The sequence below is a fragment of the Fistularia commersonii genome, chromosome 3 (assembly GCF_037954325.1).
Source record: "Fistularia commersonii isolate RoL2024-O1a breed Wild chromosome 3, RoL_Fcom_v1.0, whole genome shotgun sequence".
NCBI classification, from domain to species: Eukaryota; Metazoa; Chordata; class Actinopteri; order Syngnathiformes; family Fistulariidae; genus Fistularia; species Fistularia commersonii.
In genome coordinates this window covers 23,417,420-23,440,124 of record NC_141286.1, presented here as the reverse complement: position 1 = coordinate 23,440,124, position 22,705 = coordinate 23,417,420, and the positions used below count along the sequence as shown (strand labels likewise).

Sequence of the window (22,705 nt, the reverse complement as noted above, 5' to 3'; positions counted from 1 at the left end):
CTAAGATGGTGCTACACACACACACTCACACACACACACATACCACATTTATTTATTTCTTCCCTTTTTTATTACTATATAAATCATATATAACACACACAAAAAAAAATATATATATATATATATATATATATATATATATATATATATATATATATATATATATGTATATGGGCTCAGTGAGTACTTAGGAGAGAAGGTCAGTATATATATATACACACCTTATGTGTATAAATGTGTATATAGGGCCTGTGGGAAGGGTGATAGGCCCCAATAGTCCACTTGATTATGACAGACAAGGAACTTTTGTATCATTAAGAGAAGCTCAGCAAACAAGGCCAAAAAAAAAAACTCCGAACATCTTAGTAAATAAAGTCAGTCATAGAGGTACAATTCAATGTCGCCTCGCTGTGAAGGAAGCTGCGATGCTGTGAGGTCACTGGGCGATGTAACCTTGCCGCTGTTAAGTGATGGCAGAGATAGAAGGAGTGATGGATGGATGGATGGATGGATGGATGGATGGATGGATGGATGGACTAGAAACGATAGAGTTGGGAATAGGCAGCGACATTTCTCCCTGGGTGATGACTGCAGCTAATCTTCGAAAAAGAAGAATGGCACTGACCGTTTTGATGTAACTGCGTCATCCAAGGTGTGCACTTTCAAACATAGAAACTGTCTCAAACTTTCAGATCAGAACAATCCTTATTAATGTAGATAGATAGATGATAGATAGATAGATAGATAGATAGATAGATAGATAGATAGATAGATAGATAGATAGATAGATAGATAGATAGATAGATAGATAGATAGATAGATAGATAGATAGATAGATAGATAGAACATAATTGTAACTGACAAGAGTACAGTATATGCTATATACATATATAGCACGGTGTTACTTCTTTGTATATGAATATATATATAGAAACACATATATTTCTTTCTCTTTTTTTTTTTATTTGACAATATATTTGTTTCTTTTGTAAATAAGAAACGGTGCTCCGGATCTCCAGCAGGGGGAGATAAAGCATTCCTGAGAGAAGAAGCTGCCGCAAAATTTCACGGAAGAGGAAGAAGAAGAGGAAGTGGAAAAGGAATAAGGAATCAGGAATCAGCTGCCAAAAAGTAGCCCAAGTGAAAACACCGTATCAAAATAAGGTAACCTTTGAAATTAAAACAATGTATTATTATGTCAGGCAGTTTGTAAGTGTGGACATTATTGCCAGAGGATACCCGAATACGGTGTTTGTTATTTTAGCCGTTACCTTCTTGAAGTTATGCAGCTTTCATTAGCTATCAGTAAGTGCGTGAGCTGACAGCTTAGCTTGCTAACCTAAATGGCTAGGTTAGCAAGCTAACTTCGCTAGGGAACAAAGTCAAGTCAATAATTAGCTGACATTCGTCGCGCTACAGTCACATTAGGGCTAACGAGTGGTGTTCTTTTGACGTTAGACGACGGTGTTTCAGTTGAGCATTAGCAGACCCGCGGACACCCTGTCCTTACGGTTAACGTTAGCCTTAAAACTGTTATCGTTACATGTTGACAGTGCTGACAATTCGTGTACCTACCAACAACAGTTGAAGTGCGAACGGTGGCGGAATAGTCAGCACCTGACTGCTAGACGACACTTAAATGGACGAACAGTTATGCTAACACCTTAATGTGTCCTAACTCTTGTCCTTTTAACATTTCTGCGCGATTGCGAAGTAATTGTTGTTGTGATTGAGTGGGGGGGGGGGGGGGGGGGGAGCATCGTATGTTTCTAACGTTTGCTAGAGATGTCCGGATTCTGTGTAGGACAGTGAATGGTTGCCCAATATCGTGCTGTGACTCAACACACCCGCCAAGATGCCTGCAGTGTCCACCGGGGTCAAGGAACTGTATTTATCCACTTCTCTTGGTGACCTCAATAAGAAGGCTGAAATCAAGCCAGACAAGATAAGCACCAGGAGGTATGTTCGTTGGTAACATTCCAGATCTGCAAATCATTGTAGAAGACTCTTGAAGTCACTATTAACATGCCTGTTCAACTGCCCTGTCAATCATAACATCAGCTGTGACAGTTTGTTATGCCTTTCCCTCGATGTAGCTATGTGCAGAGTGCCTGCAAAATCTTCAAGGCGGCGGAGGAATGTCGCCTGGACCAAGATGAGGAGAAAGCTTATGTGTTCTATATGAAGTATCTCACTGTGTATGACCTCATTAAGAAAAGACCAGATTTCAAGCAGCAACCGGTATGGTGACAACATATAATCCTGTTTCGTACAAAAACGATGTGTGGTCTTTAGACGTAATGTATTGCTGACAAAGTGTTACTTTCCATCTGCGAAGGATTACTTCATGACCATGCTTGGGCCAAACAGCTTCAAGAGAGCAATTGAAGAAGCCGAGAAACTCTCTGAAAGCCTTAAACTCAGGTCAGAAGGCGGCCTCTGATTATTAGTAACTTATAAATGCATGAATTGTTACACAACATGTTCTCTATTTATACTCAGTCAGCTGTTTAATCTCTAAATTTCAAATAGGTATGAGGAGGTTGAGGTCAGAAAAAAACTGGAAGAGAAAGAGAGACAAGAGGAGAGAAAACGGAGAGAAGAGCTATCTCAGATAGAGGGTGGTCGAGGCTCTCCTAAATCATCATCCCTAAACAAGAAGGACAGCAAAAAGGTTTTTATCAGTGGAATTAATGACATGTTTTCATTTAAATTGTATAACCAATGAATCATAACTAATATATCCATCCACACAGACTTACTGTAATTCATGCATTTTACATACCTGGGTGTGTGACATGAATGAATCCTCAAAATCTAGCTTGATGCTTCAGAGAAGCTCTTGTCCCATCTGTTAGCGATTAAGCTCTGAGAATGTCATTAAATTGCACCTCCAGGTCAAGGCATCTTATCCATGTGCCTTTTAAATATATTTCAACATCAAGTTAATGACTTTGGGGATCACAGATAAAGATGACTTGCACGACTGGAGTGATAAATATGAATACAATTGAACTAAGCCGCTACATCAACATTATACAATATTATTGGCTCATGGTGGTGGGGAGAAGGCCTTTTAGTTCCAAATCTTGTTCCTTACCTACATATCTGCATACACACACTTGCGTTTGTTGATATTACAATCTTCAAAATGCATGAAGTAATCCCATCCATATCCCAATTTATTGTCTTCCAGCTAGACATACCTGTGTATTTGTGTATTTGAATGCGGTATGGTTGACTGTAAAGTAGAAGAATGAAAATAGTGTTGTATATGTTATCATGTAAATCACACTATAGCTGATTTTAGAGCATTTTTACAGCATTTTAACTTTGGCGTCACCTGCTGTTTCTGCAGTGCAATGGAAGGGCAGGAAAAGAAACATAAATAGGCCAGCCAAATGCCTCACAATTGTGTGTTTCAAAAAAATGGTCAAAACAATAATTTTGTTTGTAGTCATTTTGTCCAATCCTTGGACAAATCATTCAAAGTCTTAGCCCCTAATTGTTTGGGGTCAGTGGGTAGTTATTGGGGTCATCTCTCTTGTGCCTGTTAGGCAGCTAACTGGAATGGTTTAAATCAGAGCAGAGACTCATCCTTTATTTTTGTTTCTGCATGTCAGATAAAAGGAGAGCAGAATGAGATGAAGAATACCAAAGGTAAGCAGAAAAGACAAACACATGGAAGCCATTGTTCATAGTTGTGTTCGCAAAAACAATAAAAACAAAATCCCTACTTTTTTCAATAACATTTTTTGAGTGACTCCAAGTAATCACTGCAATATTTTCTCTCAGCCACCAGCTCACTTGGTGGCACTCAAAATGCAATGCAGTTTTACTGTTTGTTGACGATGTGACATCATCTGGTTGTAGTGACACCAGCGGGTGGAATCACAGCTGAGAAACTATTCCATATGATGAAGGACAAGACCATTACTGTAATTGTCATGGACGCCAGAAGCCAGAAGGATTTTGAGGAGTCTCACATCAATGGTCCAGCTGAGGCCTGCATCAGTGTGCCTGAGGAGGCCATCAGCCCAGGGTACGGACCATTGAACAGGCCATTTCCAAACCAGTCTTTAGATATATCAGTTACTATGATTCTGGTGCTTTTCATGATAGTATTTTTCTTGTAATAGACTAACCTGTATGTTGTTTTTGATTCCTTTACTGACTATAACTGAAATGACATCAGCTTTTTACATCATTGAAATCCAAAATCATATATATTTAGATAATACAATGCAAAAAGTTCTGATTTCATCTTCAGACCCTAGTTTAGTAGTTTAAGCTGTCAGTTACCTCATCAAATCTAGAAAATAGATCTCCCTAAAGTCCCATTTCGTCCCTGTACGTTTTCTGTGTCCTTTTATTTAATTGTGTGGTCTTGATTTATTTCAGAATCACTGTGAATCAAATTGAGGCAAAGCTGCCGGATGTGACTAAAGAGATCTGGAAGCAGCGGGGAGTCATGGATTATGTAGTCCTCTTAGACTGGTTCAGTTCAGTGTCAGACCTTGCACTGGGCACAACGCTGCAGAGCCTCAAAGATGCCCTCTACAAGGTAACTTGTGGGTTTTTTTTTTTGTTTTGTTTTGCACGCACATGTATGATACATTTTACTTTTTTTTGTTTATTCTGAATTAATAATTAATTGATTTTTGCACGTCCAACAGTGGGACAGCGTAACCATCCTGCGTAGCGAGCCACTGGTGCTCGAAGGGGGCTACGAGAACTGGCTGTTGTATTATCCCATGTTCACAACGAAAGCTAAAGTACAGCCCCCTAAACAAACCATTATCAGCACAATACCGCAGTGTGAGTATCTCTTGTCTGACTAGTTTCTTCAGTTCTGGCATTTGAGTATTTTTTTCTGTTATCCAAGTATTTTTGTATTATATTTTGGGAAATTTTAAAATCAGATAAACAAGGCAAACCAACCTAAAAGGACCTCGGTCTTCCTTCATTCACTGGCAGGGCCATGGCAGGTGTGCTTCTTTACCTGTACCTGCTATTATGTTCAATATCTCTTTTGTCTTGGCACTTTATTTGGTGCAAATCAAAAAGCGACTTATTTGACACCTTGAAAAGGGACAAGAAAGCATTAACTGGAAAAAAAAAGCAAACATTTTGGCAGTTAGAAAATTGAGAGCTATAATTCCGCAGCAACAAATTATGAATAATAGGCTATAAGGGGCGGTGTTGCACGGGGGGTAGAGCAGTTGTCCTTGGAACCGAAAATTCCAAGATTAATTTCCAATTCCTACTAGCCTGTTGAAGTGTTCTTGAGCAAGACACTGAGGTCCTAACAGCTCACCTGGCATCGATGTCAGCCAACTGCTCATGGTTCATCCATGATGGGTTAAATGCAGAGAGGAATTTCCCGCAAGGGATTAATAAAGTACAATCAAATTAAAAAATAAATCGCCTACCTCTTATTTCACCACGGCCCCTGTCCGCTGAGTAGAGCCTGAATGTGGCTCCTGGTCCAGATTGGACCACATGCAGATCAAAATGGCAAAATCAACTATGTCCGTTAGTTGAAAGGTTTTATTCAAGCTGCACTGTTATAAATCAGCACGAAGCAAAGTGGAAGATGAGAGAAAAGATGGCATAAAATAGAGGAAGAGGTTACTTTAAATGTGGTATATAATATCGCAATCCTGGAGGGGAATCATTTTCATTTCTATTACTATTATGCAGTCTTATTTACATGACAACATATTTACACAGTCCGTCTTTGTGTCTCCTGATCATGCCATGGGTCGATCCAAGAAATGGAAGGATTTTAACATTGTTTTTTTGTTTTGTTTCTTGAATAGTAAACTTTAGCTACCCATCCCTCGAGGACCCAAAGCCTGCACCTCCTCAGCCAGAACCCGAGGCTAAATCTGAGCCAAACCCACCGTCAGCTCCCTCACTGGTCAATGGGGTTGCCTCAGCTGAATCACCCATGCCGACAACATCTGTCGGCACTGACGGATTACCAGACACTGTTGACTCTCCAGTCTCAGCCACTAAAAACTCTGCACTGGACATGGGGAAGAAGGGACCTGTGACGAGTGCAGCCAGCCAGCCAGCTGCCACAGCTAAGGCCTTGCCACAGGTACTGGAGTGTTCACTGGTGGTGAATGCAAATAGAATAGACTCCATGTGTGCGTTGTACAACAGTTGAAATTGTTAACTAATGTTGAGAATTTTATCTTGTTTATGTCCAAGTTTGACCGAACCAAGAAACCCTCCGTCCAGATGTCAGAGGAGCCAAAACCCAGCCTGAACGGTTCAGACAAGGACGCAGGTCAGAACGGGCCTGTTATCCCAGACCGCTCAGGCAAACCACCGCTGAATCCCGGCATGTCTCTGTCCAAAGAGGAGCAAAGTCAGATACATTCTGAAACGGTGGCACTGATGGAGAAAGCAAGGCAGCAGCAGGAGAAACGCGTCCAGGAGCGTCGCCAGGAGGAGGAGAGGCGTGAGAGGGAGCTGAATGAGAGACTGACAAAAGATGAAACTGAGAAAAGGAAGAAAGAAGAGGAGGAGAAAAGATATCAAGAGAAGAAGAGGCTGGAAAGGCAGTCGGCAGAGGAGGAGGACGACAAAGAAAACAGGGTTTGGGAGGATAAAGAAAAGCGTCTGAAAGAGCAAAGCTCTGATACCCCCTCCAAGAGTATGTCCCTGGATTCGCCTGCTCCCAACCATATTGTCAGTGAAATAAAGGTATATTCTACATACAGACAATTCTAATCACTACCGAGCGTTCCATTTGGCTCACCCTACATCAACATAATTTATGCAATTTGCACAAAATTGTAACGTGTAAAGTAACGTGTAAGCCCTCACTGAAGACAGGAGCGAGCTCTGATATCACTCTCTGGTGACTCACTGATTCCAGTGCATGTGTGTGTTCATTGCACAGAGGGAGCCACTGACCAGAGCCAGAAGTGAGGAAATGGGGAGGAGTGTTCCAGGCCTGCCTGACGGTTGGATGAAGGTAAATGATGAATCTCAGTGTTATCAAGTGGAGCAAACTTAAGTTAATTGAGAGTAGCAGTAACCATGTCATTTAGAAGTGTCTTGTGAGTGATGATTATTGATAAATGCAACACTTCTCATGATAACTTTCCTCTTTCCTGCTAGTTTCTTGACATTGTGACTGGGACCTACCGATACTACCATTCCCCGACGAACCGCGTCCACCTGTACCCACCCGAGGTCACGGTTCCTCAGACCCCGCCGTCGACACCACCGACAGCCAAGCAGAAACCGCCACCAGCAACAGCAGCGGAGCCCGATCCCAACAGGGAGCGAGAGCGGGAACAGTCCAAATTAAAACGCTCCTATTCTTCCCCCGATATCAGCCAGGACCTGAGAGAGGAGGCCCAGAAGAAGGCCACCGCTTCGACCACAGCTGCGGCCGCTGCAGCCGCGGCCACAGCTGCGGCCGCCGCAGCCGCCATACCCACCATCAACAGAGACACCAAGTAAGGAACCCACGATTTTTTTAATCATCATCCGGTTTACTGTTTCTCCAGTCGCATCTGCGAATCATATGCTGAGCTATAGGGGACGGCGTGTGCTTGTAGATTCATGTATATAAATTGATCATCTGTGCCGTAATGATTACTGTAATGTCGTACTGTCTTTTCTGCAAAACAGTGTTCTAGAATTGCTGTTCTCTAAATTGTTTATTCACATAAACTCCATATACCAGTGCTGGTGTTAAGGTACACAGCATACAATATGGTGCAAGATAGTTCTTTCATGTCTGACTTCTAAGATACTCTTTTTATCTGTGCTTTCATGGTGTTTTGTAAGTCGCTTTGGATAAAAGCGTCTGCTAAATGACTGTAATGTAATGTAAATGTAATGTAATGTTTAGTGTCTACCACTGCATTGTCTAGTGGTAATCCTTTTCCCTTCCCTTCTGTCTTTAGGCCCCCCACTGCAAAAGTTTATTCCAAAGTGGACATTGTTCGACCTTCAGCCGCCAAACTCCGCAATCTCAATCCGACATTTGGAGGTCTTGGGGCATCCTTGACTGGTCTTCGTAACCTTGGCAACACATGCTACATGAATTCCATTTTGCAGTGTCTTTGTAACACACCTGCCATGACTGATTACTTCAACAACAATTATTACCTGGAGGACATCAACAGGTCTGCCGTCTGACTATTGGAACTTTACCAGTGAGAGGGTTAACGCGAGAAGAAAATTCATCTCGTCTGTTTTTTCTTCTCCTCCCCTGGCAGGTACAATGTCCTTGGCCACAAAGGGGAAGTGGCGGAGGAGTTTGGTGTGATCATGAAGGCGCTCTGGGCTGGCCTGTACAAGTTCATCAGCCCACGGGACTTCAAGATCACCATAAGCAAGATCAACGACCAGTTTGCCGGCTACGACCAGCAAGACTCCCAGGAGCTGCTGCTGTTCCTTATGGACGGCCTCCACGAGGACCTCAACAAGGTAGGCACGTGAATGCTAAGATAGGACGACTAGCGCGACATTTGATTTATAAACAAAGTGAATATATGTTCAGAGCAAAGAAACACTGTCAATTGACTAAATAACTTTCTGGCCTAGGCTACCATGTGTGTTGACAATTTATCTAAAACCATAAAACAGCCCTTCTATGATTGTACCTCTTTTTTTTTTTTTTTTTTACTGGGTTTTCATTTTGATGGCAAATTAGAGAGTAAGTAAATGGCCATGTGTTCTTGGCCCTCCTGCAGGTGTGTGTGTGTGTGTGTGTGTACACGCGTGCAGTGTGCGTCTACATTTGTCCGGTCTGATGCTCAGTCCGAACCTCTGTGCATGTAGACCCAAAACATGCCTCATCGCCTGTATCAACTGATTATTGGCTTTATGTCCATTTTAATGTGGAAAGGACTCGCATAATGAAGACACAAAAATACTATGTGGTAACTTTACATCTATTCTTGTATATACATATATATATACAGCAATTCTAGCATGTCATTTTAATTGGCTAAGCCCGCTGCAGGCAGATCTTGGAAGGAACAGGCAGCTGGGAGATTACCGGGAAAAGTTTCCATAGATTTGTCTTATTTTAGCTGCACATCATCACTTAGTGTAATTAGTCTCCCTTAAAAGGTAGGATATATTTTAGCTACCGGTTTGCATTACTCATGACACACTTTCCATCCTATCACACCCCTTGTGTGTGACATTCAGACCTCTCTGCCATCAGGCTGGCCTTGTCCCCCCGGCTTACTTGCAGCTGAGTCGGGCTGGTATTCGCCAGTAATACAATGTTCTGCTTTTACTCTGAAGTGAACGGGATGCTGATGAATTGTATGAAAAGAGATGAGATCTGTGTCCAATACACTACTGTTCAGGATTTATTTCCGGAGTCACCGAACTTTGTTTTTTAGAGAGAGTTAAATTATAATCAGGATACTTCTTTTCGTCAGGATACTTCACATGAATTTACCGAAGCCCTTCCTGTGTTTGGTCACATTATCTTCCCTTTGCTGTCGTCAGGCTGACAACAGAAAGCGGTATAAAGAGGAAGAGAACGACCACCTGGACGATCAGACAGCAGCTGACCTGGCCTGGAGCAAACACAAGCTCCTGAACGAGTCCATCATCGTAGCCTTGTTCCAGGGTCAGTTCAAGTCCACCGTGCAGTGTCTGACCTGCCACCGCAAGTCCCGCACCTTCGAGACCTTCATGTACCTGTCGCTGCCTCTGGCCTCCACCAGCAAGTGCTCCCTGCAGGTCGGTGGGATGTTCAATTTATCAATCAAAAGCTCAGCCGGAATTAATGTTGTAATATTAGCCGCTCAGACGGGCCGGACAGAGGAAAAGAAGTTTGAAAACAAAATCCTATCACTTGTGTGTTTTTATTGTTTCAATAGCCCCCCTTTGTTTTTGTTTTTTTATTTACTCTAAAAATATTATGGCCCTCTAAATCAAGTTTTTCTTTTCAGAAAATATGTTGTCTTTTCCATAACATACCTTTGCCATTTCTCCTCGTGAAATTAAAAGTAGATTGAGATTTTGACAACATGTTTTTTTTTTCACTTTTAATATATTGTAGTCACGATTTGCAAGCTTGGAGTTGTCAAGCTTGCTTTCTTTTTTATTTCAAATGTTAAATTGGAGGGTATGTAACTATTAGGGGATTTGTTTGTTAGCAGATGTTGCTCTTTATTCAAAAAAGCCTGGATACGGCTTGAAATTAGATCAATGGGTTCCCGCAGTTACAGCGGACTGACACAAATCTTTTTTTTTTTTCCCCCTCTGTATGGCAGGACTGTCTGAGGCTTTTCTCCAAGGAGGAGAGGCTGACTGATAACAACAAGGTTTTCTGCAGACACTGCAAAGCTCATCGAGATTCCACCAAGAAACTGGAGATCTGGAAGGTTCCACCCATAGTCCTGGTTCACCTGAAACGGTCTGCGCCACCTCACTTCCTCCTGTTTACATTTAACCACGCGGACTGAAAACAAATATTAGGTGACGTCTATGTCGTCCAAAATTATTTTACAGAAACAATATGCAAGTGGGGAAAAACATATTTACATGGAAATTCTTGTTTGCAGTAATCAGTGGAATGCAGTTGCCATATCCTCTTTCAACCTATCCCTGCACAGATGAGACAGAAAGAATAGGCTCCCTGTTTCCTCTTTTTCTTAATTTAAAAAAAATCTGCCGAATGTTGGGAAAAATACTAGAGGCTATGTTGGACTGCAGAGAGATGCGACAAAACATGAGCGTGTCTAACGGACCCGACTGTTTTTTTTTTTTTTTCTCCCAAATTTGTGAAGCTTCTCCTACGAGGGTCGTTGGAAACAGAAGCTGCAGACATCCGTGGACTTTCCCCTGGACAACCTGGACCTGACCCAGTATGTCATCGGACCCAAGCAGAGCCTGAAGAGATACTACCTTTACGGAGTTTCTGTGAGTAGACGCAAAGAAAAACCCCAGCCTTCATTAGCAGTTTGTCAGTAACATCAGCACTCACTAGGAAATGCTGGATTAAAAAGAGGCCTTTCATTGTTATCGGTTTGTCAAAGTGGTGAGAATCCTGTGCGGTTCCTGTGACCAGTTCTTTCTCAAACGATTTTAAGCATTCAAACTAAGAATAGACTCGCACTTCCAGGCATGGAAATCATCACAAGGTTTTAAACAAACCCATTTCTTCTGGTGAACTGACCCATTTAAGAAAAGCTGTAAGGAGAAGTCATGCTTGAGTCCTTTGATCAGCAGGTATTGAGCACTGCATCCATAAACTGGAATGATTGCCTTTTTTTTTTTCCTCCCCCTTCTACACAACCAGAACCACTACGGAGGTTTGGATGGGGGCCATTACACAGCCTACTGTAAGAACATCCTCAAACAGCGCTGGTACAAGTTTGATGACCACGAGGTGTCTGAAATCTCCACCTCCTCCGTCAAGTCCTCTGCTGCCTACATCCTGTTTTACTCCACTCTCTGATGGATGAGCAGGATATGAAGAGATGCGAAGAGAAGATGCTACACTAGAGCAACCAAGCTCCGGCCTAGAGGTTTTTTTTTTTTTTTGTTTTTTGTTTTTTGGTATCGGTAAATTCGAAGCTCTGTGGGCCTGATGGTTGTGATCGGGGTCAGCTAAGATGCACGCCAGGGCACACGAAGAAGTGCTCAAGCAGCCGGCGACGGCAGGCGACGCAGGCCTTTGAGAAAGGCGGAAAGGGCGGCGTCCCCGCTGCGCTCTAGAGAAACCGGTAGCTGCTAAAAACAAGCCCTCTGTTCATAGAACCGGTCATTTAGGGACTTGACATTATCCCGACGGATGTGTTGTGAGGCTGACCGCTGGATCAGATGCACCTAGCTCATTTGCGTTGCGCGGCGTAGACGGCCGTACGTCCGAACTGATCCCCGGCTTTCTTGTACTGCGTGTACACCAGGCTTAACAGTTAGACGGCGTGTATATACTTCTACTGCTGATGTTGCACATTCAACCTGTAAATAGTGGAGAGCAAAGTGATAACCTGTTAAGTGACCAAATAATTATAATGTTAAAAGTAGCTGCCATTGTAGTATCGCCATACTCACGCAGACATTTTGTTTAAAGGGTTTACTATATCAATCTAATGATATTTAAAGGAGGCCTAATATGCTTGTCATTTTTTTTCCTTCACACTATGTTTGAAGTATTCATATAAATCATTGACAAGGTTGCAAATAAAGGTCCGACCCGTGAATTAACCGCTTTGACCGAACACGCCCGGCCTGCAGACTCCTGTGAATAGTTTTCTGACAAGCCACGTCAGCTCTCTTGAGATGAGGAGCATTCAGGAGAAAATGAGCGCCGTAGACCTGCATCAGCGGGAGGGATGGGAGCATGAGTTTAGCATATTTCCTAGTAGGAGAGAAATTAGATTGTTGCTTGTTCATATTAGCCACGTTTTTTGCAACCACACCGTACGCAATCACTGTAAGTCGTTTATATAAAACACATCATTTAAGTGCTTACATCCATACTCGACTCTGAATGCTTTAAAGCGACACCGAAGCTGAGATCTTGTCAGCCTTCCTCGGTTCCTGCCGGGGACACGTGACCCTTCCTGCTTCTATGAGGCTTGCTGTTTTCTCTGTCCAACATATGCCGGTAAATGCATCGTTGCGTCTTTGACCCAGGATGAACACCCCGTCCAGTCACCTTGGACGGGAAATAACCGGCGCGCGTCTGCCACCGACGCTGATAAATGGTTTAACGTCTCCGTTTTGTCCCCCGCCACACGAGCGTCAGCACTTCCTGCGCGTGCGGCAGATTAACAAGTCCAAGCACAAAACGGACTTGAGAATTTTTCCCCCGCGAGGCGGACCGGAGGCCACAGTTGGCAGGGCCCGACTCACCGTCGGCCCGGTTTTTCTTGCCTAGCATGAGATTAGAAAGTCGATTTATTTTTCTTGTACATGTTTGATTTTAATTTCTTTATGCTGTCTATTTTGTTTCAGCTATAACAAATATATTAACCTCAACCAGCTCATATGACTATTTATTAAAACCGTCTTGAATTTGTGTTTGTGTGTAAATCCTGTTCAGCTGCATGCAAAGAACCCTCTTGATGTACCTCAAGTTTCAAAGTCTTGAGAGGCAAGTGGGAATTCTTTCAGGCTGATTTATTTTTGCTAAAATACCCTTTTTTTTTTTTTTAATCATTTTAAAACAACATCAATCTTTCTTCTGGCTAATAACATTCATTTCAAGATTTTATGTGACAGGAAAATTAAGACACCCTGTCCTCTTTAAAAACATCAGGCTTTTTGTGTTGAAAGTCCGTAGATTTTTGGTTTTTGGAAGGGCCTGCGGCTGTAGAGCAGAATGTAGGCATCCGGAGATTGCACGCAGACGTCCTGGACCTCTCTGACGGCTGAGTCGTCGAAACAGTGCCAGGTCTGGGTCAGCGTGTTGTGGCACAGAGCTGTGTAGTGACCGGTGTGGAGATGACCCACGTGGTTCTGGAGGCATGAACACAAACGAGCTGACACGCACGCTTTTGTTATTTTAAACAAGTTCTGTGAGAAATGTGCTCTCTCACCCCGATTTTACATCTGGACATTTAGATTTGTTTTGCCTCCCTGTGGATGTGTGTGTTTGCTCACCACGACTGCATAGAGACGGTAGGAGGAACACGAGGCGTTCGGGGCCACGCCGGAAAGAAATGGGGTGAGATTGAGCTTCATGGAGAACATGACATTAGTTGTCAGTTTCACCTGGCTTCTCCCTTTGCAGCCAAACCTGCAAACCATCGCGTCAAGTTGAATGAGACACGGCACGTTTTTCGTCACACACAAGTCTCTTCGTCTCACCCACCGTTTGAGATGCAGCGTGAGGATTTCAGGAGACTTGTCCAAACAGGTGAGGAGTGAAGTTTCCCTCCTCATCTCACACACTGGACACAGCGTCCGCTCTCCTCCGGTGAGGAAGGTCGGCTCGAAGAACAAGGACAGGCAGTCCTGTTGGAGGAAAGACAGCGACCCGATGTCTTCACCGTGCCGGATGTTCACTTTCTGCGGCCTTCGGTCGTACCTGGATGGAGCACTTGACTCCCGCTGGGATGGGTAGGGACAGCGCAGTGAAGCTCTGCGTGCTGCGCGCCTGGTGGTCACAGTGCGTGCACAGCGTTGTGTAGCTCAGACGACCTTCAAACAGCCTGGAGATGAGGGTGGTCTCTGCCACGCCCTGGTCCTGTCCGAGCTGTCGCACCGAGGAGCGCATTCCCGCCTCACCAACAGAAACATCAAGGTTACTATGAGATTTCCGCTACATATACTGTGTATATATATATATAGATATATACGTATGTATACACGTATATACATATATATGTACAGTATATACACCTGTGTATATTTACAGTATATATGTATATATACATACGTATGTGTGTATATATACATATGTGTATATAACCCTATATGTATATATATACATATATACACATATACGGTATATACGTATGTGTATATATATACATACGTGTATATATGTATTCATATATAGATATATACGTATGTATACATACATATATATAGCCATATATATAACGTATGTATAAATATGTGTATATAGATATACGTATGTATATGTACACACATATATATACATACATATACATGTATATATATGCGTATCTATTTACATGTATATGTATATATATATATACATGTATATATATATGTGTGTGTGTGTGTATATATATTTATATATATATAAATATATATATATATATGTTTAAATAAAGGAATTGACATTTTATCATGGAGGTTTTGATATATAAATGTGATGGTTCCAGTGTGAACATCAATAAGTTTCCAAACTTAACTTAAGACAATAAGTTTCCAAAAACACAGCATGAAAAGGAAAACTAAAAAAACAGTGAAAACAAATTTTTAAATCTATGTTTAATTTAGATAGTGACCAAAATGTTGAATCAAATATGATTTCAAATTATTGAAAGTAATTATTGACAGGTGGGGAGGCCTGGTGCTTTGTAAGGTTCCTTGTGATGCTGAGTGATGTTTTCAGAAGCTTTTTATCCATAAAAAGATGGAGAAACCAGGTGTGCTGAACCTGGCTGGAGATTTTTCTTTTCTCCAGCAGATATTGAGATATGACTATCAGTGGAACAAAATAATTTCTGAATATTGTTAATTTTGAGTAGCACCTTCTGGAGGTCATCGTTGAGTACGTTAAGGACGAAGAGTAGAAGCTCCTGGGCGTCCTGCTGGGAATGGTTGTCGAACTGGGGGAGGATGGAACCCAGCACAGACCTGGCCTCCAACGGGGCACAGCTGGAGCTCCTTCCCAGCCACATCTTCTCCAGCAGGGTGACGAAAGCCTGCGCCGCCCGGCACTTTGACCTACGTGCGTGTGAACAAGTCGAGTCGAAACCACTGAAAAAACCCTGATCATATTCAGCAGACGCACACTGTCGCCTCACCCTGACAGCTCCGTGCGAGTCTCCGGATGGAGGAGATGCTCCACCAGGGGCACCGTCGAGCAGAGGCACTGCAAGACTGCGTTGAAGTAACAGGAGTTTCCCGAGTTGTTCAAACCGCACACCCCCGGTCGGTCCTTCCCCTGGAGCCCAAACGCAGGGTTACGCGCCATCGTCTCACCATGGCTTGATTTTCTGCAGAGGCAACAGAGACAACCTCTCACAGGGTCAGCGACAAAATGTAAAAATTTTGATATTTTTTTTTGTTTTTTTCATGCACATGAACAAATATGTCGTTTTATTGAAATGAATAATGGCTTTCCACTAATAGCTTTGAGGGAAGGATACACTCTTGAACCGAGAAAGTCGAATTTTGATATTCTTTAGGGGAGCTTGTATTCCGTAGTGTAATTACCGACAATTATTTTGCACACAGCCCTTTTTACTGCAAAAAAGATAATGCTAAATAAAATCTTGAAAAATAAAAAATGCTTGTAGTGGAGGTTTGAGTTGAAGGGGTGAAACTAACCTCTGCTTGGAAAGATGTCTTGTTTCTGAGCGTGAGTTGCTGTGCAGCCGCGGCAGGACGGGCGCGCTGACGCTGGTGTCGACGGCAAGCTGCGAGGCCAGAGAACTGGTGAACTCGGCGAGACGGACGCGTCGGCCCGAGCTCTGCAGAGTGTGCAGCACGAACGTATTGATGCAGATCACGTGCAGAGTGACCCACAGGCCCGGGAGGAACACGTCCACCGCCGATCCCCTCGGGTCCGACCAAGGGAACAGAGCGGGTCCGGTCCAGCCCTGCAGATGAGCTGCAAGATGGGGGAGCGAGTCTTTGGATCCTCGTCGATGCCTCGGCGTAGCAGCTGGAAACGAAAAGGACGTCAACTTCCTGTCTGTCCTCTGCACGGATGGAACAAACTGAATATTTACTCCTGATTGGAAAAGGATATCTGTGAGTTGCCCCTCCATCCAGGCAGAGCTGTCCAACTGAACCAGGTGCCGGTGGCTGCTGAAAGGTCTGAGAAGATGACACACCACCTGCGCCACTACTGGCTTTCTGCTTTGCTTCTGCAGCTGCTCAGGACTGTAGAAGTACATGTTGCAGATGAAGCCCGAGCTGATATCACAGAGGACGGCGAGGTGCGGAGGGAAAAGAGTCTGCTTACAGCAAAGCGAGTATTTCTTCACCGCCAGGATTTGACCAGGCGTGTACAAAACCTGGTAGCGCCTGCTCAAGTGGCTGCAGAAGGCAGACAATGTTTCCCACTTGTCTGCATCCTCCAGTCTGGTCAGAGACATGAGGCTTGTCTGGAAGCTGTTTCTCTTCAGGACCCCCTGCCATCCATCCAGCTTGAGGGTCAACTTTGAGCCGGTTTGGCCATTTTCTCCAACAGAGAGGCCGCCCTTTAGAACGATGGAGAACCAAGTCAGCATCTCAGCGTACTCCTCCTCAGAGGGATCCGCGTTCGTCTCTCTGGCCTGACCGTACGGTCGTCGAGCGGCTCTTCTCGTCAGCTCCCGCACAGCTCCTCGGTCCAGCACGTCCAGCAGGAGCTCTCTTGCCGTGTAGTACACCTGGTAAGAGGGGCCCGACCGACTCCTGGCGAGGGGCTTCACCTTTTTGGACCTGAAGATGTTCGGCAGACACAGACCGTCTTTCTGCGAGCCTCCGTGTAGCTCGTCCACCAGGTGGCACTCCTCTGACATCCAGGCACATTCGGTTACCGTCAAAGCCCTGGCCTTCATCTTGACCCCCCCCCCCCTTTCCTCTGCTCAATCTGAGAAGCAGCAAACTGCCGGTGAGTTCTGGCCTTTCCCACAGCCAAGGCCTCTGCTCTGAAACTGCCGGGACATGAAAAGAGTTGAAGAGTCGTCCGATTCACCGTTAGAGGGGAAAATAATCAGACGCATAATGCAAAACATTTTATCCGATATGGGGGCATGGCAAAGTGTCACCTAAATACGTTTGTGTGTGTGTGTGTGTTTCATTTGCTCTCAGGTGAAAAGTGTCCTCTGACACGCTGGGGCTTCTACTGTTGAGGCGCGTCACCAGGGATCCTCCGCAGCTTGACAACTGTGTCTCGGCAACCCGTAAACAGCACTTTGTCCTCGCATGTTTTTTCGTCGCTCAGTTCATGACTCCGGGGTTTGGCTTGACATTTAGCGGCGCCATTTACAGCAACAATAGAGGCTGTCCGTTTGTTTCAGGAATCAGACTCAAGTCCGAATACTCTCGTGAGCGGACGCATCACTCCCGTTTTTGTACTTTTCTGGTTATCAAAGCAAAGCAGAAATGTATTTCAACTTATTTGTGGTTCTTGTCACAAAAATACAAACCCCAGTTCCACCAGAGTTAGGACGTTATGTAAAATGTAAAATAAAAACAGAATAAAATGGTTCGCAAATGACTTTCAATCTATATTCAGTTGAATACACCCCAAAGACAAGATAAGATAAGATAAGATAAGATAAGATAAAATGAGATAAAATTTATTGATCCCCATCGGAGAAAGTTCTTTGTCACAGCAGCGTAATAGTCATGTTAAAAAAAAAGGAAAATAAAAATGAGTATAAATAGAAATGGAAAGACAGAAGATGACAATGAGATAGCAAGACAATATATTTAATGTTTCAAACTGATAAACGTTACGTTTTTTTTTTTTGAAAATCCACTCATTTTGAATTTGATGAAGAATTCCAATTACAAAGCGTAAAGAATTAGTTTCCCCAGTTCCAAAACACTTACTGAATGTTGTTAAAAGGAAAGTGGATGTAACACACCCTGGAATGTATTGCTGGCATCTAGTTCATAATGATTGAATATTCGCCAAAAAAAAACAATAACTTTAATCAGTTTGAACATTAAATATATTGTCATTGTATTCAACTGAATTTAGGTTGAGTGATTTGCAAATCGTTGTATTCCCCCAACATCGGAGCTAGCGTTTGTACATCAAAACCGGTGATGGGATTTTTCTTGTATTCTGGGTTCTCGCATGTTCCAGGAAACCTGAGAAACAGTTTTCCTGTTTTCCCAAAAGAGCCAAGTGAAGTTATGGATGAAACAAATATTTAAACTAAAACTTCAGTTAATGGACGAGTGGAAAAACCCTTAGATGGCAATGTTAAAATACTTGTCTCGCTTTGTATTTTTGTAAGGTAAAGGGAAATCATTTGGTACAAGGTTAGTTTTTATTTCTATCTTTTAAAAAAGGGATTTGAAGCACAACGCCAGAATGATGCAACACCAACCTTTGTCATGTTTTATTGTGTGAAACAAAGACTATATAGATCAGTATCTCAGCTCAGCTCAAAGTGTTTTTCCACCATTTATCGAGTGAACTTGCAGCCTCAACGGGCTGGAACAATCACACTATTAGCTCGAGGGTGCGCGGAGCTCGCTTGCATTGTTCAAACCCTCTTTTCAAGCTCAAATATGCAAATCCATTAATATCAAAGGGCATCATTCATTCTGTTGCAATAGCCTTTGACATTTCTGCAATTCCTAATCACACCTATTTTCCCCTGTCTTCAATGTTCATGTTAATTCTATTATAACATGTGAAATCCAAGTGTACTTGTGATGTCAATGCAAATTTAATTGCAATTTTTTTTTTCCTAAAGGGGAGTCAAAGCAAGAGTACACGAAGTAGAGAGCAGTGTGTTTTTATTCTAACAAAAGGTATCAACCCAAAAAGAAGCACATAATAAACACATCTAAGGATCCTTTTGTGGTAACTGTTTGCAGTACCTTCTTTCATCGTGCGGAGAATTCTCAGGTGAAAGACGGACCGCGACGACTTGTTCAGACGTAGCTCTGATGGAAGTTTAACCATGAAATTTATATAGGAAGGCCTGGCTGGATTTGAAGAGGAAATTTCCTTAATCTTCCTCTGTGTCTTTCATTGCTTCATTATGAAAATATGCAAATCGAACAGATGAAAATAAACCTTCTCATATGGGAATTTTACTGTTGACGCCTTTGATGTATGAGTTATTTGAAAGAATGGCCTCTAATAAAGGGAAAGTCAAACACACACACACACACACACACTAATACACAAACACGCTCTTACCTGCTTAAACTTTCCAAATAACCTTCGTTTTGACAGCCAACAAAAGTGGTGTGATACTATTTCTCACCGCTAGGGGGCGCTGTTTGATCGAGCACAGGTGGGAGGGCGCCGAGGTCAAGCGCGCATTGGTCGGTTTTACGACAGAATAAATATGGCGCCCGCGTCGCATACTAGCTACGAAAAGTATCTTTGGCTGCTCCGCAGGTACGCAAAATGCTGCTTGAGATAGTTTACACCAAGTCTGCTTACTGTTTTAGTTGGCTAACGATCTTTCATTTGAGTTAGTTCTGAAATGAGAGGTCAAAACCAAGTTTTGGGGAGCTGTGCTATTAAGCTAGCAAGCGTCATCATCGAAGCTAGCAAACATCCGCTTCAGGGTTAGCAACCATCTTGCTAGCGTCGAAATACGACATAGTCGTAACTTCATGTACAGTTACTCCAACTGATTTGTATTATTTTAATTGACAAGTTTGATACATTCAATTATTGTAATTTTGTATCATTATGTAGTGACAAAAAGTGTCACAGGTGTCCAGAAGCTACAACTGCTTCAATTCAGTTGTTAAGTTCATGTTTGTGACAGGAATATGATCAATCTGTGTGAAACTGTGTGTACAAGTTACAGAATTTCCCTGAAAATTTAATCAATGAGAATCCTCAGGTGAAGGCTATGATAAATAGGCCGCAGTTCTTCTGTGTATGAACCTCTATGTTAATCCTCTGAACTTTGAAAGCAATGCAAGTCGTTGGACCAAACACGCCCACATGCCCTTTGTGTTTATCTGTAAATATGTCATGGGAGGTGACTCTGAATGCACCACGGGCACAGTGTCAGCTCGTCTCGCCACATGCATTGGCTGAAAAAAAGAAAGAAAACTTCCTGCAGCTATCCATTTTGGAGCATCAAGCAGAAATGCAGCTGCATCAGCGGTACCTTTAAAGAAGCCTCAGCAGTATTGTGGAGAACACGGAGTTACCAGGTCCTGCTGAGCTGGCGCTGTTTTCTTCACCCCAGCAGGTTCACCCCAGCAAGCTGTTGTCTTAACAGAATATTCCATAGTTCACGATGAATGAAAAATAAAATATGCATATATATATATATATATATATATATATATATATATATATATATATAAATGTATATCAGTCACTTGGTGTGAAACTCCTGAAAAGATGAAGAGCCCCAACCCCATGTGAAAACAGGTGTGGACGCTAGAGTGTGACTGGAAATATTGTGCCTAAAGGTTAGTGTTTTGGAAAACAGGAGGGCTGGTTTATTGTTGTGGGAATGTATCCAGTCTGTCTCTCAGCGCCGCTCGGAATAAAAAAAAAAGGCCACACAGTGGAAAATGAGGTCAAGTGATAAGTCCCGTGCGTTCCCCTCCCATCCCTTTTTTTTCCCCTCAGGTGATCTGAGGTATCGTGAATATCTACAGCTTTGTCTCTATGGATACAAACCATTCAGTATGTTAAAATAAAATAAGTCCCAAAAGTAATTTATTTTGCATTAAGTATTTGATATCAACACACTTATGTGGACCTGTGATAGACAGATGCTGTTGAGTTCAAATCCTGCCTTTTACTCAAGAAGATAGTTTTTAGCTCTGAGCAGCATTCAAATGGAGCTGCTGTCTTTTACTTAGATATCAAACATTGTTGTCAACTTTTGCCCATTTGTGACACCCACTTTGTAGTGGATGGCCTTTGTAATGTGTGCAGTAATCCATGGAAAAGTTGCTTATCTGAAGGGCAACTTGAAATGCTAAAAAAACATCTTTATTCACTCTGCAGTGAGTTAGCGATGCTGGGGGCACCGACATGACCTCTTTTCAAGAAATACTGCTTTTGGGCTTATTTCCAGCCTTGGTCTGAAGAGTACTTTACATCTTCAGTCTGTAATGCATAGTGCCAATTCTTTCAAAAGAATGCTTTGAAATTCATCATCAGCCATCTGAGCATATCAGAGAATGAGCCTGAAACCACATTGTTAGCATCGCTGAACATCTTTCCATAACATTTTAAGACGCCGAACCGTAGTGGCAGCACCTTCTGACCCCTCTGGTATCTCGGAAATCCATGAAACTTCCAGACAAAGCCAATAGAAGGTTTAGTTTTGATACCTTGAAGTTTGTGGATGGTAGTCCATATTATTGTGCTTGAAAGTGGGAGGCCAAAGTGGTCCAGATCTCACGTTGGTCTGTCAGCCTGACATTTTGACATTTTCTTGTATTCATTGTTTTTCAATTCTGGCTACTTACTGTTGAAGTGCTGAAATTACTCCGACTTCCTGGAATCGTAACTTCAACAAAGATGATGACTAATGTGTAAATCTGCTCCGATCTTTCTGGGAGGATCGTTTTTAAACACTTAAGTGATTTTCTCATGCACTTGACCCCAGAGCTGCTTTTGTCCTGAAAGGAAAAACCTTTTCTGATCCTAGATGTTCATTGTTTTTAAGTAATAAAAAGACAATGTACAGATGAGTGAGTGTTGGCCTGCCTGGGAGGATTAAAATCCCTCTTTTGTTCATTTTAAAGTTATGTCATAAGCCATTAAAACAGAAAAATGTTTTTTCTAAAACTCAGAATCTCTGTTTAAAACAACATATTTCAAATATGTACTTATTTCTTACCACGTGTAGAAATACAAGACACGTTTTCTAATTGTGAGGCTTGCAGTTCATGTATCTTATTGTATCATTTAACATTCGTCTATATCACCAGAAGTTGCAGACAACTACCCTTCTTAAGCTTGTCCAAATCTCGATAAGTGATAGCCATTCAGTTGGCTGTATTTAACACACATTAATATACATATGGTTACATTTACCTTATATCTTATATAACACTAACTCAAGATCCTTGCCAATCCCAAGTAATTTATAGACAATAGTCAGGTGTTGATATTGTTGATGTCCAGGCCTACTAAGACAGTTACAAAACATTTAACTTTTCAAGGCAAAAATAGAAACTGTGTTAGTGTTAACAACCAAATAGTTTGAAACTTGTTTTGATATAGTGCCCATATCAGTGGATGTGTGAAATAAACAGTGAGTCGTTTTCATTGCGTTAAAACCAAGGGTGTATAAAATGACAATTTCTAAACATTCAGGTACCTGTCTCTCACTCTAACTCCTGCGAAAAAAATTTGAGCAAAATTAAGATGATGCTTAATATA

At 42.4% G+C, this 22,705-nt stretch overlaps 2 protein-coding genes across 3 annotated transcripts; one reads left to right on the top strand and one right to left on the bottom strand.

The window, feature by feature from the left end:
• Positions 1–1,068: 1,068 nt before the first annotated feature.
• usp8 (ubiquitin specific peptidase 8) lies at positions 1,069–12,992 on the top strand. Of its 2 annotated transcripts, none has more exons than XM_086144263.1 (19): positions 1,069–1,164; positions 1,805–1,959; positions 2,097–2,241; positions 2,339–2,424; positions 2,533–2,674; positions 3,624–3,660; positions 3,874–4,042; positions 4,402–4,564; positions 4,677–4,818; positions 5,823–6,106; positions 6,220–6,717; positions 6,917–6,991; positions 7,138–7,481; positions 7,935–8,156; positions 8,250–8,460; positions 9,499–9,735; positions 10,272–10,414; positions 10,788–10,920; positions 11,300–12,992. In XM_086144263.1, the coding sequence occupies exons 2-19, from the start codon at positions 1,856–1,858 to the stop codon at positions 11,456–11,458; spliced, it is 3,294 nt and encodes a 1,097-aa protein (XP_086000389.1). In that variant the 5' UTR covers positions 1,069–1,164; positions 1,805–1,855; the 3' UTR covers positions 11,459–12,992. The 2 variants fall into 2 exon arrangements, with proteins under 2 accessions (XP_086000389.1, XP_086000390.1); XM_086144264.1 differs by having other exon boundaries at positions 1,124–1,164; positions 1,786–1,959.
• A 271-nt stretch (positions 12,993–13,263) lies between these two features.
• On the bottom strand, positions 13,264–17,198 carry LOC147235901 (uncharacterized). The gene is made up of 7 exons (XM_086140465.1): positions 15,979–17,198; positions 15,453–15,644; positions 15,177–15,372; positions 14,039–14,233; positions 13,823–13,965; positions 13,612–13,747; positions 13,264–13,467 (listed from the first exon to the last, which is right to left on the bottom strand). The coding sequence occupies exons 1-7, from the start codon at positions 17,196–17,198 to the stop codon at positions 13,264–13,266; spliced, it is 2,286 nt and encodes a 761-aa protein (XP_085996591.1).
• Between the last annotated feature and the right edge of the window lie 5,507 nt (positions 17,199–22,705).